At 41.6% G+C, this 16,812-nt stretch overlaps 3 protein-coding genes and 2 pseudogenes across 9 annotated transcripts in view; 4 read left to right on the top strand and 1 right to left on the bottom strand.

The window, feature by feature from the left end:
* The window catches only part of MTRF1 (mitochondrial translation release factor 1), a 55,274-nt gene extending 49,873 nt beyond the window's left edge, over positions 1 to 5,401 (top strand). For 2 of the 4 annotated variants that reach the window (XR_013355912.1, XR_013355911.1), the window contains one exon: positions 5,253 to 5,401. Coding sequence is in view for 1 of the 4 variants with exons in the window: in XM_077855505.1 (XP_077711631.1) it covers positions 1,992 to 2,108 (117 nt within the window). In the remaining 3 variants the exon portion in view is untranslated. Of the gene's footprint in view, positions 1 to 1,991 lie in introns of all 4 variants that reach the window. The other 2 variants (XR_013355910.1, XM_077855505.1) reach the window with 1 other exon arrangement.
* Positions 5,176 to 5,762, bottom strand: LOC144287988 (small ribosomal subunit protein uS10 pseudogene; annotated as a pseudogene).
* Positions 5,763 to 5,860: 98 nt separating this feature from the next.
* On the top strand, positions 5,861 to 9,694 carry LOC144287986 (mortality factor 4-like protein 1 pseudogene; annotated as a pseudogene).
* Positions 9,695 to 10,751: 1,057 nt separating this feature from the next.
* Positions 10,752 to 16,812, top strand: part of LOC144287987 (uncharacterized) — a 77,617-nt gene continuing 71,556 nt past the window's right edge. Inside the window, exon 1 of one of the 4 annotated variants that reach the window (XM_077855523.1) lies at positions 10,752 to 11,072. In XM_077855523.1, coding sequence (XP_077711649.1) covers positions 10,920 to 11,072 — 153 coding nt within the window. In that variant the 5' untranslated portion in view covers positions 10,752 to 10,919. The remainder of the gene's footprint in view (positions 11,073 to 16,812) is intronic. The other 3 variants (XM_077855521.1, XM_077855524.1, XM_077855522.1) reach the window with 3 other exon arrangements.
* On the top strand, positions 11,071 to 16,387 carry KBTBD7 (kelch repeat and BTB domain containing 7). The gene has a single exon (XM_077855498.1). It carries the CDS (start codon positions 11,247 to 11,249, stop codon positions 13,284 to 13,286), a length of 2,040 nt encoding a protein of 679 aa, XP_077711624.1. The 5' UTR covers positions 11,071 to 11,246; the 3' UTR covers positions 13,287 to 16,387.

The raw sequence follows: 16,812 nt of genomic DNA, 5'->3' as shown, positions 1-16,812 counted from the left end.
TTTGAAAGTTTTCAAGCACATGGAAAAAGTTTTTTAAATAATTTTTAAGAAATAGTGCAATGAACTACTAGGTATTTCAGATACAGAAATACAGATTCAAAGGGGTACATGCACCCCAGTGTCTATAGCAACATTATCAACAATAGCCAAACTATGGAAAGAGTTCAAAGAATGGATAAAGAAGATGTAGTAATATATACAATGGAATATTACTCAGCAACCACAAAGAATGAAATCTTGCCATTCACAACAATGTGGATGAAGCTAGAGAGTATTATGCTAAGTGAAGTCAGTCAGAGAAAAACAGATACCGTATGAGCTTACCCATATGTGGAATTTAAGAAAGAAAATAGAAGAACATATGTGAAGGGGAAAAAGAAAAAAAGGAGAGAGGGAAACAAGCCATAAGAGATTCTTAATCATAGAGAACAAACTGAGGGTAGATGGAGGGATATGGGTAGGTGATGGGCTATATATGGGATGGGGATTAAAGAGGGCACTTGTGATGAGCACTGGGTGTTCTATTGAATCAATGAATTCCACTCCTGAAATTACTATGTTAACTAACTAGAATTTAAATAAAAATTTGAAAAGAAAAAAAGGAAATAGAGACAAACCAAAGCAAGCAACGAACAATATATACCCTAGAGTTCTATTACCATTTTGCTACAGTAGTTGTTTTTTGCTCTCTCTGCACACATACACATACATAGGATGGTTATTCGACCATTTAAAAGTTAGTTGCAGACCTTGTAACACCACACCAAAATATCTCAGCATAGCCTGAGAATAAGGACATTTGCCTACAAAATCGTAACTCCATTATTACACTGAATTGTACAATAATCATGATTATACAATACGATCTACTATCTATCGCATATTAAAATTTCTTTAGTCTTTTTAGTTGTTTCGTTAGTTTTGTGCAATCCAGGATCCAACCAAGATTCACACATTGTATTTGGTTGTATGTCTTTGGTGTTTGAATTAATCCCCCAACCTTTTTTTCCACACAACGAAGAGTGTGGAAGAGTCCCATAAGGGGATCCCTGGGTGGCTTAGCAGTTTGGTGCCTGCCTTTGTCCCAGGGCGTGATCGTGGAGTCTGGGGATCGAGTCCCACATCAGGCTCCCTGCATGGAGCCTGCTCCTCCCTCTGTCTGTGTCTCTGCCTCTCTCTCTCTCTCTGTGTGTGTCTCCCGTGAACAAATAAAATCTTAAAAAAAAAAAAAAAAAAGTCCCACAAGGTTATTTTATAGAATGACCTACATCCAGGTTTGTCTGGCTGCTTCCTCAAGGTATTGGTAACTTTTATGCACCCCCTCAATGTACTATAAAGTAATATTAAATCTAAAAATTGGGCAGCCCTGGTGGCTCAGTGGTTTAGCACCACCTTCGGCCCAGGGCGTGATTTTGGAGACCTGGGATCGAGTCCCACGTCGGGCTCCCTGCATGGAGCCTACTTCTCCCTCTGCCTGTGTCTCTGCCTCTCTCTTTCTCTCTCTCTGTCTCTCATGAATAAATAAATAAAATAAATAAAATCTTAAAAAAAATAAAATTCAATTCAGTTAACACATTTGGCAAGATTACTTCCTAGGTAATGTGAAATTTGTAGTTTATCATGTCAGAAGTGCCACTATTAGTGATGCTAAGTTTGGAAATTCAAACAGCTCCATTATGTTAGATGTTCTTCGTAATAATCAGTATGTAATCTGTGGGGTAATACTTTGGCATTATATGAGCATTTGATTCCTCCTTAGTGCTGGCAGCTTCTCAGATGACCCCAGTAATCTAGTTCTTGGCATTTATGCGCCTATGTAATTTGGTCCCTTTGGACAGGAACTGAATTTGTTGACTATCTTCTAATACATAGAATGTGATAGAAGGGGTAGGATTGTCACTTCCAATATCAGGTTATAAAAAGACTTGCTGTCTGGCTCTGTCTCTCCGGCTCTGCCTCTCTTTCTGGCCCCTCACACTGTTGCTGGGTAGACTGTGGAGACCTCCAGGCCTCAAGGCCTCCACCCAGCATGGTCCCCGAGATGTCACCAGAGGCTCCTGGTCTCATCACAAGAAAGAATTCAAGGCCAGACCATTCACAACGGTTGAGCAGTGCAAGTAGGAAAGTTTATTAAAGTGAGTACACCTCAAAATGTGAGAGCAGGTGAGTTCAAAGGAGGCTAGTGGAGTATTTATTACTTGGGGAGGGGACCTTGTGGGGAGCAGGTTTTTGTGCCTTTTCTCCTTACTTGGTCAAGGTTTCTGGGCTTTGTCTTGGGCCTGTCTGGTTTGATCCAGCTTCTTGTAGCTTTGTTTTTGGAGTACTGCCCAGGTTTCTAATCCCAACCCCCCCAACCCCCCAACCCCAACCCCGTAGCTGGCCTTAACTCCCACTTTGCTGGCCTGCAGGCATCCTGTTAAAACCTAACTAACTTCCTACCCTAACAACACTGGTGGAAGCAAGGTGATGTGAGCAGCTCTGTGGAATGCCCACATTGTGACAGAACTAAGGCCCTTGTTCCAGCAGCTCTCAAGGAACTGAAGTCTGCCAACTAGCACGTGTGTGAACTGCGAAGCAGATCATCAGCCCTAGTGGTGTTTTGAAATGACAGTGGTCCTAGTCAGCTGCTTAACTATCATTTCACAGAAGCCCTTGAGCCAGAGGCATACCACTAAGCTACTCTAGGATACCTAACTCTTAGAAATTGAGTAAATTGGGCAGCGGTTTGGCGCCTGCCTTTGGCCCGGGGCGCGATCCTGGAGACCCGGGATCGAATCCCACGTCGGGCTTCCGGTGCATGGAGCCTGCTTCTCCCTCTGCCTGTGTCTCTGCCTCTCTCTCTCTCTCTCTCACTGTGTGCCTATCATAAATAAATAAAAATTAAAAAAAAAAAGAAATTGAGTAAATTAATGTTTTATGTGGGTTTTTTTGTGTTTTGTTTTTTAAGATTTTACTTATGTATTTGACAGAGCACTGGCAGGCAGAGGGAAAGGAAGGAAGCAGGGGAGCCTGACTCAGGGCTGGATCCCCAGGACTCTGAGTTCATGACCTGAGCTGAAGGAAGCCATTCAACCGGCTGAGCCACCCAGGCGCCCCAGAAATTAATGTTTTTAGCTGCTAATTTGAGGGTAATTTGTTACACCAAAGTACGTCATGAATACACCCAGTGGCCTTTCATCTCATTGATTTAACATTAATTAGTGATTCTTGCTTTGCCTGAATCAGTTACAAAATGGTGATGTTCTTGTTCTTCCTACATTAATAGCTGGCATTCTTTAAAGAAAACTTTCCTTTGTTTTTCCTCTCACTTTCTCTGAGGTGAGAGATAATTTAATCCTATTTGGATCAATAGCATTATTATTTCCCCAGGGGTAAACATTGCCCTCTAAAATAATTGATGTCTCTGGAGAATCTGATTTAATTTGAAATAACATTCAATTAAATAGGGAGTTTCAGGATAAACGTTAGAAACTGATTTTTATTGTCAAGTATTTTATATAATAGAAGCCTTTATCCTGGGGCATCTGGCTGGCTCTGTCAGCAGATCATGCAACTCTTGATCTAGGGACCCTGAGTTTGAGCCCTACATTGGGTGTAGACATTACTTAAAAAAATAAATAAACTTAAAAAATTGACTTGGCTTCTGGTCTCATCACAAGAAAGAATTCAAGGACAGACCATTCACAATGGTTGAGCAGTGCAAGTAGGAAAGTTTATTAAAGTGAGTACACCTCAAGATGTGAAAGCAGGTGAGTTCAAAGGAAGCTGGTTAAGAAACATTTGTCTAAGGATATGTGAATTAAAACTGTCTGAATCAAGGCAAAATGAAGATCGTTTAATTTGCTATACAATGTCAAGTGTGAGATCACATGTCATTTTTAAAATTTTTTTCAGAAAAACATCACTAAATACATAAACTCCAAAACATGGTATCTGCAAAAATTCATCTATTTAAGGAACTGAAAAATTGTAAAAGGAAAAAGGGCATTGATTTGTTCTATTCATTCAATGGTCAGTATTAACATTCTGTACATTCCAAGGAAGGCAGACTCTTAAGAGGGAATGAGGACAAAAAGAAAAGTGCTTCTGCAAACAAAGGGAGGCTCCACCTTCCGGAAAAGAAGTCCAGACCTTCCTCCCACCACCAAGGTCTTTGCCCTTCCCTCATTCTCCAGCTCTGGCTTTTCCTTGAAGCACATGTGTTATTTGGAGGGAAAAAAAATCAAAAGTTGGAACTATGAACCTATAAAAATCTTGGGTGGTGTTTTTTCTCAAACCTCTGTATATGTACAGATAAACATATATATGGGAAGATCCCATGATGTAGACTTTAATTCAGAAGGCCTGGGGCCTGTTGTTCTGCATTTCCACAATCCAGTTCATTGCCACAAGCTTCCAGATGATGGTGGTGATTCTGACTCACAAACAACACTTGGAGCAGCAAAGATCTAGGATATCTGTTATTCAATGAGTACTCTCAGTTGTTACACATGAGTTTCTGTTGAATTTGTAATCCTGCTTCATTCAGATACACCAATTAGTCTCCCAAACTAGGAAGATACACTTGACATCTTTTAACTGTTAGTAGAAAAATGTTAAGAATCAACTTATAAGCCAATGATAAATCAGGGTTCTTGTAAAAAAAAAAAAAAAAAAAGCCTAAGTTTATTACTTCAGATGCACAGCACCTTTAGAGTACCAAAGAATAATAAACTTTATTTTTCCTTTTTTAAAGATTATGTTTATTCATGAGAGACAGAGAGAGGCAGAGACACAGGCAGAGGGAGAAGCAGGCTCCCTATAGGAAACCTGATGTGGGACTCGATCCCAGGACCCCGGGGCACAACCTGAGCCAAAGGCAGATGCTCAACCACTTGAGCCACCCAGGTGACTCAACAAATTTTATTTAGAAATAAATTTAGATATTTTTAATTGACTTTGAAATTTAGTCAAAGAATCTAACATCAACAAACTGCTACAGTCAAAAAATCTAAAAGAAACTACTTTTTTTTTAAAGATTTTATTTCGCAGAGAGAGAGAGCACAAATGGGTAGTGGCAGGCAGAGGGAGAGGGAGAAGCAGGCTCAACTGCTCCGAGCAATGCTCAACTGACTGAGCCACCCAGGTGCCCAAGAAACTATCTTTAAAAGCATTTGATTTTTGTGTTAGGGGTCAATAGTGATTAGGAGGATGTGGAAGGGGGGGTTGCCTCGGGGATGCTGGTAATGTCTTTTTTTTTTTTTTAACAACAGATAATTTATTAAAAAGGTTGATTTAAGCATCTGCGATGGTGACTTCAACCTCGACTTCAGGCTCAATACTGATGGAGGTAATCTGCTTAACAATCTCAGAAGGATTGTGCAGATCAATGAGTCGCTTGTGGATCCTCATCTGAAAACGATCCCAAATCTTAGAACCTTCACCACAAGGAGTCTGTCTCGTAGTGATTTTCAGAGTCTTGGTAGGCATCCGCACTGGTCCTTTCACTTTGAGATTCTTTTCCTTTGCACCTCTGATCAAGTCAGCACACACCTTTTCCAAAGATTTGACGTTGCGGCTGGTTAGAGTAATTCTAATTCGGTGAATCGCCACCTCTGGTTCTACGGGTGTCTTCCCAGTGTCTTTAAATGCCATGGCTGCGGCGTGGCTTCCTGACCGACTTGTTCCTCAGCGAACAGCGGTGAGTCAGGAGCAGGGGTGGGGCACCCTGAGCTCCGCTCTAGCTGCGACCGCATCTTCCTCAAAGAGCTGGTAATGTCTTATTTCTTAACCTGAGTTGTGTTACACACAGGTGTATTCATTTTGTGACAATTCATTGCATTCACCCAGGCACCTGGGTGGCTCAGTCAGTTGGGCATCTCATCTGCCTTTGGCTCACCTTATGATCCTGGGGTCCTGGGATCGAGTCCTGTATCAGCCTGCTCAGCTCAAATGAATAAACAAAATCCTAAAAAAAAAAATTTCATTGCATTTATAATTTTTATTTGTTCACTTTTTATTTGTTCAATTTGAAACAAGTTAGCTGTTACTATATAATGTGGAACACAAGTCATGTCCTAGGCTGCTCACTCACTAGGCCCTCTCTGACTGAACAAGAGTAGACCCATCAAAAGCTCTTATAGTAGCCAGTGACTGATGGCAGTGAGTTGTTTTGGATATAGAAATAAAAGAGTGAACAGTTTGAAGACTATTTAAAAATGAGAGTGAAAAATAATACAGTTGGGGCCCAGAATGACAAGCTAGCAGCCCCTGAGTGCACACAGGACCTGAATTAGAGGTCGTGGAGAGAAAGGGGCCATATTTTCATGTGGTGGAAGGAGGTGGCAGTGGAGACTTCCGTATAAATGGCACTGAAGCCTAAATTCTGGGGAGGTGAGTGAATGCTGTGCTTTTATGGGCTTCTTTATGAAACAAAGTGTGTAGAGGTTGCCATAAAGAACAAACAAGTGAAATACTATATACATTACAGTGGTTGGGATGAAGGGCTTCCAGAAAGCAGAGTACTCAGATGCACAATCTACAGAAAAAGAATTTCGAGAAGTCAGACACACACATACACAAAGATGTCAATCGGGAGCAACGTTCAGAGGGGAAGAGGGGGGTTGCCCCAGGAAAGAGGACGTGTGATCTGTAAAGGGAATGTTGAAATCACCCAGAAATGAAAATGGTGGCAGTACCAGGGAGATGCCTCAGCCTCAGAAGAAAAAGGCCAGAGTAGATCTGCTGTTGGAAACATTCATGAACACAGTTGAAGTTAGAGATTTCTGCAGAACTAAAACTATGGATTGCTAATGACTGAGGCATAATTACCAGGCAAAAACAGTTCTATCTTCTTGTCAAGAAGAATATGGATCCCATTGTAAAGGATTATGCAAATTGTAAGAAATCTTAAGGAAACACAAAAAATAAGGACTATGCTATTAAGGAAGTTGTGGCAGGAATTTAGAAAATACTGGAATATAATGTTGACTGCTCAGCTACACTACAAATTTAAAAGACCCCAGTATGCGAAATCCTCAAAGATTGCCCGGAGTCAACTTTGTCCAGCATATATGGAGTGCCACATCTACTGAGAAATGGAGCAGTGTTGACCTATACACCTCTAGATGAAGAGATTCTTACTCAGTGACTGAATGATCTTCCTGGCAGAGAATTCTGCAACTTTATTTAGTACCAGTAGCTATGAAGTGGCTCCTCCTAAGAGAAGATATCGTTTATAGTAAATTAAATGCACAGATCTTAAAGGACAGTTGAGTTGGCAATTCCATACACCCGTGTAACCACCAACCCAAGCAAGAGGAGAACATTTGCATCACCCCCTGAAACTTCCCTTGTGTTGCTTTCCAGTTGATCCAGCAATCTGCCAAAACCCCTTCTCCCAACAGTGGCAGCCTCTAATATGATTTTTTTTCTTCTAAAATGATTTATATTCGCCATAACTTATTTTCACTATTCTGGAACTTCACCCAAATGGTCATAAGCTGTGTACTCATATATCTCTGGCTTCTTTAGCTCAACATAAAAAGTTTTGAAACCTCATATTATGGCATATATCAAAGGTGGTTTCTTTTTTTATTTCTGAGTAGTATTCCACTGTGTGAATAATACCACAATTAATCTTTTTCATTCCCCTATTGATGCACATGTGGATTGTTTCCAATTCTGGCTATGACAGATAAAGTTACTATGAACATCTTGCACAAGTCTTTTGTGGACATATATTTTAATTTCCCTTGGGCAAATAAATGCTTAGGAGAAATTACTGAAAGTTTAACATCCAAAGAAACTACCAGTTTTCTAAAATGGGTATACCAAATTATTATTCCTATATTAGTATATGAAGGTTCCAAAGGCTCCCTATCATCACTAACATTTAGTGTTTTTGACCTTTTTAAAATTTAGCCATTGTTGTGGGTATGCAGTGTATTCTCATCAACTTAGTTTGCATTCATCTAAGGATGAATGACATTGAACAGCTTTCTCATGTTTTTATTGAATATTTGGTTTAAGTATTACAAATATTTTTTAGGTTTTATTTATTTAATCTCTACAGCCAAAGTGAGACTCAAACTCACAACTCCAAGATTAATAAGAGTCGCATGCTCTTCCTACTGAAGCAGCCGGGTGCCCTTATAAATTAAAAAAAATAATTGTGTGTGTGTGTATGTGTATTGCAGACTGTGGCTTGTCTTTTTTTCACTGCCTTTTGAAAGGCAAAAGCTTGTAGTTTTAAGTTCATTTTATAGTTTTTTGTTTTATGATTAGTGTTTTTTGTATCCTAAGATCCAGAAGAAAGAAGCAGAGATAGTCTAGGTTTTCTTTTAGAAACGTTATAGTTTTCATTTCTTTGTTTAATATTGAGATCCATTTAGAATTAATTTTGTGTGTGTGGTATAAGCTAAGAGTCAAAATTATTTTTTTTCTTTTTTCTTTTTTTACATTGTGAACTGGTTGTTCGACACCATTTGTCGAACAGAGCTTCCTCTCCACAGTGAATTGCAGTGATAACAATGCTGGGTTTCTAAAATTTTAAGTTCAGTTCCTCAGCTGAACTAGCCACATTTGAAGTACTTAAGAGCTACTTGTGGCTTCTGGCTACCTCCTCCTCAATCAGCACAAACATAAAATGTTCACAGGATCACAAATTTCTGCGGCAGCACTGCTCAAGACCTTAGGGCACTGCGTACTAAATACTTTTGGATTGTGTAAAAGGTAATCTAAACCAACTAACAAAGGGCAGATATAAGGAAGTTAAAAAATCACTGAAGTGATATGCAGTTCCTAAGGTAGTCAAATTCAAAAAGACAGAAAGTAGAATGGTGGTTACTAGGGAGTTGGGGGAAGGGGGGAAAGGAGAGTTACTGTGAATGGGTACAAAGCTTCAGTTCTGCAAGATGAAAAGAGCTCTGGAGATAGGTGGTGGTGATGGTTGCAAAACAAGGTGAATGTACTTAATGCCAGAGAATCTAAACAACTGTCTTAAAGAATTGTTTAAAATAGTAACTGTATATGTTGCCAGCATTAAAAACAAAAAAATTATTGTTTTTTTTCTCCCAGCTGTTTTAGTGCAATACTGATTGAAAGCAATCAGTAATGGTCCAATTCTCTCAAGTATATCTGAAGGATACCCAACAAAGGTACAGAGGAGATATTAGAGCTCAGTGCCCTGCTTAATAATGTTTCTCTACCCTGGAGTATTTCCAGTAGAAGGTCTTCAGTGAATAGGAAAGGAGAGCAGAACAATTTGAGTTACTCCCCTGCCCTGAGTTCTCTACCCACCAACCTACTACTAAAGATTTCACGAAATTATGCTAACGCATGACAAGCCAGTGGCAAGAGCAACATGATTTTTGAAGTAAAAGTTCCCTTAACACAAAACCCAATCTCTAAGCACTTGATATTGATGATTTAACGAAGAATGTGGATCAGTACATATAGAGAACACTTTTGTAAAGCATAGATTGAACTATATTAATTCAAAATACTGGGCAAATAAAATCTTTAATAAAAAGGGGGGGGGGTCCAGATCCCTGGGTGGCTAGGTTGTTTAGCGCCTGCCTTTGGCCCAGGGCGCCTACTGGAGTCCCAGGATCGAGTCCCGCGTCGGGCTCCCTGCATGGAGCCTGCTTCTCCCTCTGCCTTTGTCTCTCTCTATGTCTATCATGAATAAATAAATAAAATCTTAAAAAAAAAATACTGGGCAACCCAGGGGGCTCAGCAGTTTAGCGCTGCCTTTGGCCCAGGGCCTGATCCTGGAGACCCAGGATTGAGTCCTACATTGGGCTTCCTGCATGGAGCCTGCTTCTCTGTGTGTGTGTGTGTCTCATGAATAAATAAAATCTTAAAAAAAAAAACAAAAACAAAAAAAAAACTGGGGCATGCATGAATACAGAGCTCTGAGGTCTGTTTGTTTAAATCTTTTAATCTACAACTCCCGTTTTTATCTCCTTGATAAAGATAACTACATAATCTTAGGCTGATTTGTGGAGAGGAAGGGAAACGAGCAGTATTAGACCAAAACATTCCTGCTAAAAGGTTACGAAAGGGCTTCTGGGTGGCTCAGCCGGTTAGGCGCCTGCCCGGGGTCCTGGGATCCGGCCCTATCAGCAGGGAGCCTGTATCTCCCTCCCCCTCTGCCTGTCACTCCCCTGCTTGTGCATTCTCTCTCTAATAAGTAAATAAAAATCTTAATTTAAAAAAAAAGAAAAAAAAGCTTATGAAAGTAATCCTGCTCCCCCTGCGTAAATATTGATTTGGTGAGAGGTCAGCCCAGCTATGCATGTGCCTGAGCTGCCTGTTAGAGGCCTGAGCCGCACGTCGGAGGCCACCTCTCAACGCTGTTCGCCAGGACCTCATCCTTGTCCACGACACCCTAATGAACCTGTGGATCTCATTTAGTTCTGAAAAGATGGTGGTAGCCTTCAGAAGAACCCTTCAAAAGAAGCAACAGTAAAATTAAGATTCCTCACACAAATCGCTCACGGCTTCGCACGCGGGCACATTTTTAAAAACGCATTGGGAGACGCCACCAGTGGCTGAATCTGTATATTCCAGGCACTTGCAAGCATGTGATTAATCAGCAGGTATTCGCTGAAGCATCCTGGGACCTGCGCAAATCCACCTCGCTCCCACTCTCACATAATCCTATGAAAACTCGTATCCCCCGCTTTACAAAGAGGGGAAAGTTCTCAGAGAGAAGCCCAATACCAAAACGGAGATTTTTTTTTTTTTAAATAAAAAAGAACATCAAAGCCAAAGCTCTAAAACCAACAAACCCAGATTAACGCTTTTTCGAATTCTGTCAGCTAAAAGTCCGCCCGCCCGGAGAAACCTCGCGATATTCCTCGAACTACCACTCCCAGCGTGCACAGCGGCTCCGGCCCGCCCGCCGATCCCCTGGAGTCTGGAGGGGCCCCGGCATGCCTCGGGGCGCGAAAGGCAGCCTGGGAGCCGTAGTTCCGCTGGACGCCTACCGGTATTGCCAGCGCGGCAGTGGCGGCTCTCTCGGTTCCGTCCAGCCGGGTTCTGTAAGGCGAGCTGAGGCGGAGAAAAGGGCGCGGAACTGGAAGCGGGTGAGTCAGGCGCTGGCTACGCGATAAAGGGAGGCGGCACCGCGGCGCGGGGCTGAGTTGGGTAAGTGCGGCCCCTGCAGTCTCTTCAGGGAGAAGGCGAGGAGAGGGCGAGGAGGAGCCCGCGCCCGGTCCGTGCACCCGTTCTCGCCCTCGTACCCCGCCGCCATCTCCACCATGCAGTCCCGGGAAGAGGCTCCGCGCCCCCGCCGCCTGGCCAGCCCCCGCGGCGGCAGGCGGCCCAAGAGGATCTCCAAGCCCTCGGTCTCGGCTTTCTTCACGGGCCCGGAGGAGCTGAAGGACGCGGCTCACTCCGCAGCCCTCCTGGCGCAGCTCAAGTCCTTCTACGACGCGCGGCTGCTGTGCGACGTGACCATCGAGGTGGTGACGCCCGGCAGCGGGCCCGGCACCGGCCGCCTCTTCCCCTGCAACCGGAACGTGCTGGCGGCCGCGTGTCCCTACTTCAAGAGCATGTTCACGGGCGGCATGTACGAGAGCCACCAGGCGAACGTGACCATGCACGACGTGGACGCCGAGTCCTTCGAGGTGCTGGTCGACTACTGCTACACGGGCCGCGTGTCGCTGAGCGAGGCCAACGTGCAGCGCCTGTACGCGGCCTCCGACATGCTGCAGCTCGAGTACGTGCGGGAGGCCTGCGCCTCCTTCCTGGCCCGCCGCCTCGACCTGGCCAACTGCACCGCCATCCTCAAGTTCGCCGACGCCTTCGACCATCACAAGCTGCGATCCCAGGCCCAGTCCTTCATAGCCCACAATTTCAGGCAGCTCAGCCGGATGGGCTCAGTAAGGGAGGAGAGCCTGGCGGATCTGAGCTTGGCCCAGCTGCTGTCCATCCTGCGCCTGGATAGTCTAGACATCGAGAGCGAGCGGACCGTGTGTCACGTGGCCGTGCAGTGGCTGGAGGCGGCTCCCAAGGAGCGCGGACCCAGCGCTGCGGAAGTCTTCAAGTGTGTCCGCTGGACACACTTCAGAGAGGAGGATCAGGATTACCTGGAGGGGCTGCTGACCAAGCCCATTGTGAAAAAGTACTGTCTGGACCTTATCGAGGGGGCCCTGCAGATGCGCTATGGTGACAAGCTGTGCAAGGCTCTGGTGCCCAAACCAGATAGCAGCAGCAGCTGTGTTGTGCCCACAGCAGAAAACCCACCCCAGAGGCTGGGTATGTGTGCCAAGGAGATGGTGATCTTCTTTGGACATCCCCGAGATCCCTTTCTGTGCTACGACCCATACTCAGGGGACATTTACACCATGCCATCCCCTTTAACCAGCTTGGCTCACACCAAGACTGTCACTTCCTCAGCTGTCTGCGTCTCTCCAGACCATGACATCTACCTGGCCGCGCAGCCCAGGAAGGACCTCTGGGTGTACAAGCCAGCCCAGAATAGTTGGCAGCAGCTGGCCGACCGCCTGCTGTGCCGGGAGGGCATGGATGTGGCCTACCTCAATGGCTACATCTACATTTTGGGTGGGCGAGACCCCATTACCGGTGTTAAACTGAAGGAAGTGGAGTGCTACAGTGTCCAGAGAAACCAGTGGGCACTCGTGGCTCCTGTACCCCATTCCTTCTATTCGTTTGAACTAATAGTGGTTCAGAACTATCTTTATGCTGTGAACAGTAAGCGCATGCTCTACTATGACCCGGGCCACAATACATGGCTGAACTGTGCTTCTCTTAAACGTAGTGACTTTCAGGAAGCCTGTGTCTTCAATGATGAGATCTACTGTATCTGCGACATCCCGGTCATGAAGGTCTACAACCCAGCCAGGGGAGAATGGAGGCGGATTAGTAATATCCCCTTGGACTCAGAGACCCACAACTACCAGATTGTCAATCATGGCCAAAAGTTGCTCCTCATTACTTCTACCACCCCTCAGTGGAAAAAAAACCGGGTGACTGTTTATGAATACGATACTAGGGAAGACCAGTGGATTAATATAGGTACCATGTTAGGTCTTTTGCAGTTTGACTCTGGCTTTATTTGCCTCTGTGCTCGTGTTTATCCTTCCTGCCTCGAACCTGGACAGAGTTTTATCACTGAGGAAGATGATGCACGGAGTGAGTCTAGTACTGAATGGGACTTAGATGGATTCAGTGAGCTGGACTCGGAGTCAGGAAGTTCAAGTTCTTTTTCCGATGATGAAGTCTGGGTGCAGGTGGCACCTCAGGGAAATGCACAGGATCATCAGGGTTCTTTGTAAATATTTTGAAGCACTAAGATGTTTCTACTTCTATGGAATGTATCTTTAAAAGATATCCCTTCCTTTTCCTGAAAAAAAAAAAAATGTTGATTAGGACTGCAGATTTGGTTTAGAAAGGGTAACATTTGAATTACTAATGTAATGTTACAAAGTTAAACAGCCCATGAAATCAACCTATATGATAATTTACTGTGCTAAAAGTCAAGATTAAAATATGCAAAAACAAACTATGTAACTGATTAGAATGCTTGGTGGTTTCTTGGTTGTTCGAGTATTTTTTGCACCAGTGGATTGTTTTGGTTAGTTTACACTGTTTATATTTTGATTATCTACGTTAGTCTTCTGTTAACGTTTTAATTCAACTTAGTGCCACAAGGAATTTAACTTTTTAATTTTTATAGTAGAAAATTGGACTAGAAATTGTTGGTAGGGTTTTGAAGGTTGTATTTTCTTTTAGTAAAGTAAGTAGTAGATTTCCCAAATTTGGAACTAGCCAGTTTCTAGTATTATAAGTTACTATCGTTTCTATCGTTTGTTAAATTTGGTGTGGTTTTCTCCCCTTCTGCAAAGAAAAAAAATTGGTTATATATATATATATATATATATAAATACATACATCCATCCAAATAGGGATTTCATTTTGATAATGTGCAGAATGGTCTTAAGAGCTCACAGAAAGTAAAAAAAAAAAAAAAAAAAAAATCAAGACTCCACTGCTTTAATAGAAATTTCACTTTCAATTTTGGAATATAACATGTATTTCCTGAGTGTGGCCATTTTTCTGTCTTAAAAAACATTCATTCTAGTAGTGTCACCAATTATTTAAACACCCTTCTAAACCAAAAGAAAAAAGGTAACTTGCTTTGTAAGATATTTTTCATCTATACCTGATACACGCTTCATTGAATCAAAAGGAACGATCCTTTTTTTCACTGGACATGTGATTGAGTAATGTAAATGTTTATCCATTGGTCATGACTAGTCTTAAACAGTGTATATGCTTTCCTAAAATATTTTTGGCTGTATAGTTTCGGTTTTCATCTTAGAGGATTCTTCAGCAGGAAGTGATATATTCTTTACTGCTTTTGTGAGGTAATACTGGTTTTGAAAATATGTTTAAGCTGAAAAGAGTATTTTATTGAGGTCAGTCACTGTGTCCATCAACTATAAAATTAAATGCCAGCAGAGACCTTTAAAACTTCAGGCTGTGTATGGAACTGTTTTGTGTAGCATTGAAATGTTCTGTTGAGTTTTGTAAGTCACTGTATATGATTATCATCCCGAAGGTATTTTTGTATTAAAAGTTGACATCTAAAGAACATAACTGGATGATGCCATTTGGGGCCAATAGGGAAAGTTTATTTCCTGTAAAATATTTCCCTAGCAATGGTATACATGGTTATTTTATTAGGGTATTTGTATCTGTTCTGTATTTCTCTGTGAACCATGCTCCGGGCTTTGTGGGGTTTTGTTTTTGTTTTTGTTTGTCTTTTTGTTTTTGTGTCACTATAAAGTAAGGGAAAGTCCAGAACTAGAGACTGAGTCACACAAAACTGATACCGTTAAATACTGAGAAACAGAGATACTTACCTTTTTAAGGGTCTGTTAATACATATGATTGTCACAAAACACATCCATGATAAATGGTGTACATATATATATATAGATGCTTACAGGTTATAAATTTTTCTAAACTGACTTAGAATCCTCATTTTGCATCTTTGTTCAAAACGTTAATTCCTCTTACATATGTCTATTCTCTAGTGACCGAACACTAACACTAACATTTCTTATACCATGTCAGAGTACTGAGGACTGTGCCCCAGGATCGGGAACTGAATCTTGAATTTAAAAAAGAGAGAGAGAAAATAAATAAATAAATAAATAAATAAATAAATAAATAAATAAATAAATAATAAATAAACAATAAAAAAAACAAGTACACAGATGCTGTCATAGCCATTTGATTGGACATCTGAAGACTCCATAAGACATTCCCGTTTAACATTATTTCTAGTGAAATAAGATTCTTACTCTAGCCATGTGTTCTTAAGAATGTGTTCCCTCAAAACAGCAAACATGCTTTAGTAGCCATAAGACTAACTTTTGTTCCATTCGGTATCAGGGATGTTATAAGCACTGGTCTCAACTTAGAAAGCTGTTTCTTGATAGTGTTATATTTTTGGCCACCTTTTCTTCACCAATAACTTCTTGTTGATAAGTTTTTTGTATTGTAAGGTTGAAATAGGATAGTGCTGACCTCAACCAGATTATCCATCTGCAGAATTAAGGTATGCAACTGATTGACAAAAGACAGATTCTGCAGTTTGTCATTTTCATCCTTTAAGTATAAGCTAATTAACAGTAATGTGGTTTACAGAGAAGTTTCTTGAAGAAGAATTTGGTTTCATGACATATTTGTGAATTAGGGAATAGATGTTAACCATTATTTTATAGAGAAGTGATTTGTATATGGTTAGTTACAAATAAAAATAGCACTAGAACCCAGGCCTTCTGACCTCTTAATTTAGCATTTCTGCTAAATGCATAAAACCCTTGCTTGTGCAGTGAGTGACAAAACTGGCAGTGTTGAAATCCCTTCTTGACAGGAAAGCAGCTTTGTCTCAGTTTTACAATTAGTTGACACACCTTTTAGCAAATGCTCAATATAATATTGTTTGTAGGACTTTTTTAAGATTTTATTTATTTATTCATAGAGACAGAGAGAGAGAGAGAGAGGCAGAGGGAGAAGCAGGCTCCATGCAGGGAGCCCAATGTGGGACTCGATCCTGGGACTCCAAGATCACGCCCTGGGCCAAAGGCAGGCGCTAAACCGCTGAGCCAACCAGGAATCACCTGTAGGATTATTTGCAAGATCTAGAAAGATCTTAACTGGGTTTGTTTTGTTGTTGTTTTTTGGGTTTTGTTTTTTGTATCTTTATGCCTGTAATCTGAAAAGCTCAGAGAACCCAAATTATTTTAAATACTTATGCAATTCAAATGATAAGTGTCATTGGCATTTTCAGAAGGATAAAAGACTAATTTAGCAAGCAACTTGCTTAATTTGGGTTTAGGATTAAATTTAAATTATGCTTCCCTTCTGTAGTTGCAATGTTTTTTTTCTGTTTTGTACCTGGCTGTATTTGAGAATCTGATGAAAGCTTTTGACTCATTCCCCAGAAAAATGTATATGTTCATGTTTTCATAATTTCAAGGGTGTTGTGACACTTCTGAAGTTCTTCCACACACCCAGGATAAGAGCACTTGTGACAGTCCCAAGAACACTTCTACAAAAAGGAATTCACATTTTTTCGCAAGGCATATTGCTCAAATGTTTGTAAGGGGAAGAGCATTATTATGTCATTCCTATAATAGAGCTAAAGACATAATATATATTTACCATCTGAAAGGGATGTGAATATTAATGGGTACCTCAGAGACAAAGTTGACATTTCTGCAGTTCAAGTTTCTCCGTGATGATTAACACAAGAAGTAACTAAATGTGATTTGAAGAAATTAATTAAAA

Source organism: Canis aureus, chromosome 17, assembly GCF_053574225.1.
Source record: "Canis aureus isolate CA01 chromosome 17, VMU_Caureus_v.1.0, whole genome shotgun sequence".
NCBI lineage: Eukaryota > Metazoa > Chordata > Mammalia > Carnivora > Canidae > Canis > Canis aureus.
The sequence above is the reverse complement of the archived record's forward strand: the minus strand, read 5'-3'. Positions and strand labels throughout refer to the sequence as shown.

What these genes read in the sequence shown, in the direction of transcription:
- KBTBD7 (XM_077855498.1), top strand. Translation starts at nt 11,247, where the DNA reads ATGCAGTCCCGGGAAGAGGCTCCGCGCCCCCGCCGCCTGGCCAGCCCC.